General features: G+C 59.8%; 1 protein-coding gene across 1 annotated transcript; it reads left to right on the top strand.

Annotated features, from left to right (window-relative positions):
* The first annotated feature begins 435 nt into the window (after positions 1–435).
* Positions 436–6,114, top strand: LOC138734819 (kallikrein-14-like). Its single transcript, XM_069882636.1, has 5 exons — positions 436–1,054; positions 1,174–1,327; positions 2,534–2,781; positions 4,771–4,907; positions 5,937–6,114. Exons 1-5 carry the CDS (start codon positions 436–438, stop codon positions 6,090–6,092), a joined length of 1,314 nt encoding a protein of 437 aa, XP_069738737.1. The 3' UTR covers positions 6,093–6,114.
* The last annotated feature ends 286 nt before the right edge of the window (positions 6,115–6,400 follow it).

Below are 6,400 nucleotides of genomic sequence, written 5' to 3'. Positions count from 1 at the left end.
AGGTCGTGGCCTCAAGGTGGTGTGGTGGCTTCAAGAAGGTCGTGGCCTCAAGAAGGTCATGGTGGCTTCAAGAAGGTCATGGTGGCTTCAAGAAGGTTGTGGTGGCTTCAAGAAGGTCGTGGCCTCAAGAAGGTCATGGTGGCTTCAAGAAGGTCATGGTGGCTTCAAGAAGGTTGTGGTGGCTTCAAGAAGGTCGTGGTGACCTCAAGAAGTTCATGGCCTCAAGAAGGTCGTGGCCTCAAGGTGGTGTGGTGGCTTCAAGAAGGTCGTGGCCTCGAGAAGATCATGGCCTCAAGAAGGTCGTGGTGGCTTCAAGAAGGTCGTGGCCTTGGAATGGTGGTGACCTCGGAATGGTGGTGACCTCAGGATGGTGACGGCCTCAAGGAGGTCACGGCCTCAGGATGGTGATGGCCTCAAGGAGGTCACGGCCTCAGGATGGTCATGACCTCAAGGAGGTCACGGCCTCAGGATGGTGACGGCCTCAAGGAGGCCATCCATGAGGATGACCCCTCAGCACGGTCCCTCCCTCTGTCCTTGAGGACCATCACCGGGGGCATCTCCAGCGGATCCCATCTCCTGCAGCCACCTAAAGCCCAGGGAGATGCCTCCAAGGGCCTGGGAGATGCCTCCAAGGGCCTGGGAGATGCCTCCAAAGGCCTGGGAGATGCCTCCAAAGGCCTGGGAGATGCCTCCAAAGGCCTGGGAGATGCCTCCAAGGGTCTGGGAGATGCCTCCAAAGGCCTGGGAGATGCCTCCAAAGGCCTGGGAGATGCCTCCAAAGGCCTGGGAGATGCCTCCAAGGGTCTGGGAGATGCCTCCAAAGGCCTGGGAGATGCCTCCAAAGGCCTGGGAGATGCCTCCAAAGGCCTGGGAGATGCCTCCAAGGGCCTGGGAGATGCCTCCAAAGGCCTGGGAGATGCCTCCAAAGGCCTGGGAGATGCCTCCAAAGGCCTGGGAGATGCCTCCAAGGGTCTGGGAGATGCCTCCAAGGGCCTGGGAGATGCCTCCAAAGGCCTGGGAGATGCCTCCAAGGGTCTGGGAGATGCCTCCAAAGGTCTGGGAGATGCCTCCAAGGGTCTGGGAGATGCCTCAAGGGCCTGGGAGATGCCTCCAAGGGCCTGGGAGATGCCTCCAAAGGCCAACCTCTTGACCTCTTCTCGTTCTCTCTTGCAGTTGACGAGTCCCGGATCATCGGTGGGAGACCCTGCTCCATCACCCAACGTCCCTTCCAGGTGGCCATCCTCAAGAGGGGCCAGATCCTCTGCGGTGGGAGCCTGGTGGCCCCCAGCTACGTCCTGACGGCCGCCCACTGCAGGCGACCCCCCTCGTAAGTCGGGTCCTTCCTCACGGGGCTTCCAAAGAGCCAACATCTCCTCCTCTTGGAGACCCCTTGATGGGTCTCCAAGACCTCCTTGGAGACACCTTGACCTCCTTGATGGTCCTTGACCTCCTCAATGGCCCTCAACCTCCTTGTTTGCCCTTAACCTCCTTGATGGCCCTCAACCTCCTTGATGGTCCTTGACCTTGATGGTCCTTGACCTCCTTGATGGTCCTCGACCTCCTCGATGGCCCTCAACCTCCTCGATGGTCCTCGACCTCCTCGATGGCCCTCAACCTCGTCGATGGCCCTCAACCTCCTTTATGGTCCTTGACCTTGATGGTCCTCAACCTCCTTGATGGTCCTCGACCTTCTTGATGGTCCTTGATCTCCTCAATGGCCCTCAACCTCCTTTATGGTCCCCAACCTCCTCGATGGTCCCCGACCTCCTCGATGGGCCTCGACCTCCTTTATGGTCCTTGACCTTGATGGTCCCCGACCTCCTTTATGGTCCTTGACCTTGATGGTCCCCGACCTCCTCGATGGTCCCCGACCTCCTTGATGGTCCTCGACCTCCTTGATGGTCCTTGACCTCCTCGATGGTCCTCAACCTCCTTTATGGTCCTTGACTTTGATGGCCCTCGACCTCCTTGATGGTCCCCGACCTCCTCGATGGTCCTCAACCTCCTCGATGGCCCTCGACCTCCTCGATGGCCCTCGACCTCCTTGATGGTCCCCGACCTCCTTGATGGCCCTCGACCTCCTTGATGGCCCTCAACCTCCTGGATGGTCCTTGATGGACCTCCTTGATGTTCTCCCCCAGCTGAGCATCTCCAGCTCCTCCCCAAAGTCTAGAGGAGAGGCAGGTGGACCTTTAGGAGACAGAACGCAGGGAGAACCAGGAGCTGGGCCTGAGGGCTGAGATGTCACGCGTGGGAATTCTTGGAGGCCCTCAGCGATGAGATGGAGCTGGGAGATGCCCTCAAGGCACCTGAGGCACCTCTGGAGAAGGATCTCATGGATCCTCAAGGCATGAAAGTCCTTTCTTGGCCTCCAGAGGCAGGTGGGACCAGGTTCTCCCTCAACTCTTCCCTTCTCCTTCCACCACGAGGTCCTCAGCAGCTCCTTGACGGCCGAGCCTGAAGGTCAAGGCTTTGTAGGTCTCTTCTAGAGGGTGTCCACGCCCTGATCTCCTCGACCTTCTTCTCTCGGCAGGGAGTACAAGGTCCTCCTGGGGGTGGACAGGTTGCACGACAGGTCCGGAGAGGTCCGTTCGGTCACCTCCGTCCGCGTCCACCCCCGCTACGACCCCAGGAGGAACGACAACGACTTCATGTTGCTCAGGTTGGACAAGCCCGTCAGGATGTCCAACAGGATCAAGACCATCCGCGTGGCCACCAGGTGTCCTCAGCCCGGGACGCGCTGCAGCGTCTCCGGCTGGGGCACCATCAGGTCTCCTGGAGGTACTCGGTGGGGACGAGGAGGGGTGGAGGAGGTCACCGAGGGTGGGAGAAGGTCCACCAAGGGGAGCAGGTGGCCTTCTCCGCGGGGAAAAGTGCTTCCTGGTGGCACCGGCGCTTGGCCCAGGGGGCAGATCCTCGGGTCGCCTTGGGGTTGAGCTCTCATGGAGGCGTCTCCGTGGTCCACCTCCCTCCTAAAAGTGAGATAAGGTCCTTGGGGAGCAGCTCCCGCTGGAGAACATCTTCCAGTTGGGTTTCCTCCATGTTGACCTCTCATGGAAGCATCTCCATGATCCACCTCCCTCTCGAAAGCAAGGAGATCCCCATGGAGAACACCTTCCAGTTGGGTTTCCTTGGTGTTCCTCACTCTTGGAGGCCTCTCCTTGGTCCACCTACCCCCAAAAGCGAGGAGATCTCCATGGAGAACATCTTCTAGTTGGGTTTCCTCCATGTTGACCTCTCATGGAAGCATCTCCATGATCCACCTACCCCCAAAAGTGAGGAGATCCCCATGGAGAACGACCTCCAGTTGGGTTTCCTTCATGTTGACCTCTCCTGGAGGCCTCTCCGTGCTCCACCTACCCCCAAAAGCGAGGAGATCCCCATGGAGAACGACCTCCAGTTGGGTTTCCTTCATGTTGACCTCTCCTGGAGGCCTCTCCATGATCCACCTCCCTCCTGAAAGCGAGGAGATCCCCATGGAGAACATCTCCCAGTTGGGTTTCCTTCATGTTGACCTCTCCTGGAGGCCTCTCCATGGTCCACCTCCCTCCTGAAAGCGAGGAGATCCCCATGGAGAACAACCTCCAGTTGGGTTTCCTTCATGTTGACCTCTCCTGGAGGCCTCTCCATGGTCCACCTTCCTCCTGAAAGTGAGGAGATCCCCATGGAGAACATCTCCCAGTTGGGTTTCCCCTCTCAGCTTGGGTTTCCTTGGCGTTCCTCGCTCCTGGAGGCCTCTCCATGGTCCACCTACCCCCAAAAGCGAGGAGATCCCCATGGAGAACATCTCCCAGTTGGGTTTCCTTCATGTTGACCTCTCCTGGAGGCCTCTCCATGCTCCACCTACCCCCAAAAGCGAGGAGATCCCCATGGAGAACATCTCCCAGTTGGGTTTCCTTCATGTTGACCTCTCCTGGAAGCATCTCCGTGATCCACCTCCCTCCTGAAAGCGAGGAGATCCCCATGGAGAACACCTCCCAGTTGGGTTTCCTTCATGTTGACCTCTCCTGGAGGCCTCTCCATGATCCACCTCCCCCCAAAAGCGAGGAGATCCCCATGGAGAACATCTCCCAGTTGGGTTTCCTTCATGTTGACCTCTCATTGAAGCATCTCCATGATCCACCTACCCCCAAAAGCGAGGAGATCCCCATGGAGAACACCTTCCAGTTGGGTTTCCCCTCTCAGCTTGGGTTTCCTTGGCGTTCCTCGCTCCTGGAGGCCTCTCCATGCTCCACCTACCCCCAAAAGCGAGGAGATCCCCATGGAGAACAACCTCCAGTTGGGTTTCCTTCATGTTGACCTTTCCTGGAGGCCTCTTCATGATCCACCTACCCCCAAAAGCGAGGAGATCCCTATGGAGAACATCTCCCAGTTGGGTTTCCTTCATGTTGACCTCTCCTGGAAGCATCTCCGTGATCCACCTCCCCCCAAAAGCGAGGAGATCCCCATGGAGAACACCTCCCAGTTGGGTTTCCTTCATGTTGACCTCTCCTGGAGGCCTCTCCGTGATCCACCTCCCCCCAAAAGCGAGGAGATCCCCATGGAGAACACCTCCCAGTTGGGTTTCCTTCATGTTGACCTCTCCTGGAGGCCTCTCCATGCTCCACCTACCCCCAAAAGTGAGGAGATCCCCATGGAGAACGACCTCCAGTTGGGTTTCCTTGGTGTTCCTCACTCCTGGAGGCCTCTCCATGGTCCACCTCCCTCCTGAGAGTGGGATGAGGTCTTCTGAGGTCCTCTCTCTCTCTCCATCTCCACCTTCTCCCCCAGCCACCCTGCCCGAGCGGCTGCAGTGCGCCGACATCCAGACCTTCGGCAGGCAGAGGTGCGACCAGGCCTACGGCGGCGCCGTCACCCGCAACATGTTCTGCGCCGGCGTCCCCCAAGGGGGCATCGACTCCTGCCAGGTGGGGCGGGGGGACCGAGGTGGCCGCCCTCCGAGCCACCTAGAAGGTGGCTCCGGGAGGGAAGGGAAGGGTCGCGGGGGCTTCAATCCGAGCCGTCCCTCCCTGGAAGGTCGATGGCACGTGGGTTGGGTTCCCACCACGAGCTCCTGCTTGAGCTGTGGAGCTGGAGGTGGGTTTGGGTTCCCACCACGAGCCGTGGAGCTAGATATGGGTTTGGGTTCCCACCACGAGCTCCTCCTTGAGCTGTGGAGCTGGAGATGGGTTTGGGTTCCCACCACGAGCTGTGGAGCTAGATATGGGTTTGGGTTCCCACCACGAGCTCCTCCTTGAGCTGTGGAGCTGGAGATGGGTTTGGGTTCCCACCACGAGCCATGGAACTAGAGATGGGTTTGGGTTCCCACCACAAGCTCCTGCTTGAGCTGTGGAGCTGGAGGTGGGTTTGGGTTCCCACCATGAGCTCCTCCTAGAACCATGGAGCTGGAAATGGGTTTGGTTTCCCACCACAAACCATGGAGCTGGAGATGGGTTTGGGTTCCCACCAGGAGCTCCTGCTTGAGCTGTGGAGCTGGAGGTGGCTTTGGGTTCCCACCACGAGCCATGGATGTAGAGATGGGTTTGGGTTCTCACCATGAGCCATGGAACTAGATATGGGTTTGGGTTCCCACCATGAGCTCCTCCTTGAGCTGTGGAGCTGGAGATGGGTTTGGGTTCCCACCACGAGCTCCTCCTTGAGCCGTGGAGCTGGAGGTGGGTTTGGGTTCCCACCATGAGCCATGGAGCTAGATATGGGTTTGGGTTCCCACCACGAGCCATGGAGATGGAGATGGGTTAGGGTTCCCACCAGGAGCTCCTCCTTGAGCTGTGGAGCTGGAGGTGGGTTTGGGTTCCCACCACGAGCCGTGGAGCTGGAGATGGCTTTGGGTTCCCACCACGAGCTCCTCCTCCATCCACGGATCTGGGCTCAGGTCACGGCGCTCGGACGCGTCCGTGGAAGCTCCCCGAGACCCACCACCTTCCCATCTCCTGCAGGGGGACTCGGGTGGCCCGCTGGTCTGCAACGGGGTCCTCCAGGGCGTGGTCTCCTGGGGCTTGGCCGTCTGCGGGCGCCAAGGGACGCCCGGCGTCTACGCCAACGTCTGCCGGGCGGCGCCGTGGATCCAGCAGTGGACGCGGGCGCAGATCTGAGGACCTCGGCTCCACCAAGCCCACCACCTCCAGCCCAGGGACCTCCTGGAGCTGGGACCTCAGCTCCATCTCCCCCACCATCTCCACCCTGGGGACCTCCTGGAGATGGGACCTCAGCTCCATCTCCCCCACCATCTCCACCCTGGGACCTCCTGGAGCTGGGACCTCAGCTCCATCTCCCCCACCATCTCCAACCCGGGGACCTCCTGGAGCTGGGACCTCAGCTCCATCTCCCCCACCATCTCCACCCTGGGACCTCCTGGAGCTGGGACCTCAGCTCCATCTCCATCCCAGGGACCTCCTGGAGC

This window comes from Phaenicophaeus curvirostris, unplaced genomic scaffold, assembly GCF_032191515.1.
Source record: "Phaenicophaeus curvirostris isolate KB17595 unplaced genomic scaffold, BPBGC_Pcur_1.0 scaffold_258, whole genome shotgun sequence".
Lineage (NCBI taxonomy): Eukaryota > Metazoa > Chordata > Aves > Cuculiformes > Cuculidae > Phaenicophaeus > Phaenicophaeus curvirostris.
This window is presented reverse-complemented; position numbering and strand designations above follow the sequence as displayed.

Excerpts from the sequence above, each read along its gene's own strand:
- LOC138734819 (XM_069882636.1), top strand. The coding sequence starts at position 436 with ATGGTCATGACCTCAAGGAGGTCACGGCCTCAGGATGGTGACGGCCTC. Across the intron at positions 2,782-4,770 it reads CACCATCAGGTCTCCTGGAG|CCACCCTGCCCGAGCGGCTG; the intron begins GTACTCGGTGGG and ends CTTCTCCCCCAG. Across the intron at positions 4,908-5,936 it reads GGGGCATCGACTCCTGCCAG|GGGGACTCGGGTGGCCCGCT; the intron begins GTGGGGCGGGGG and ends CATCTCCTGCAG.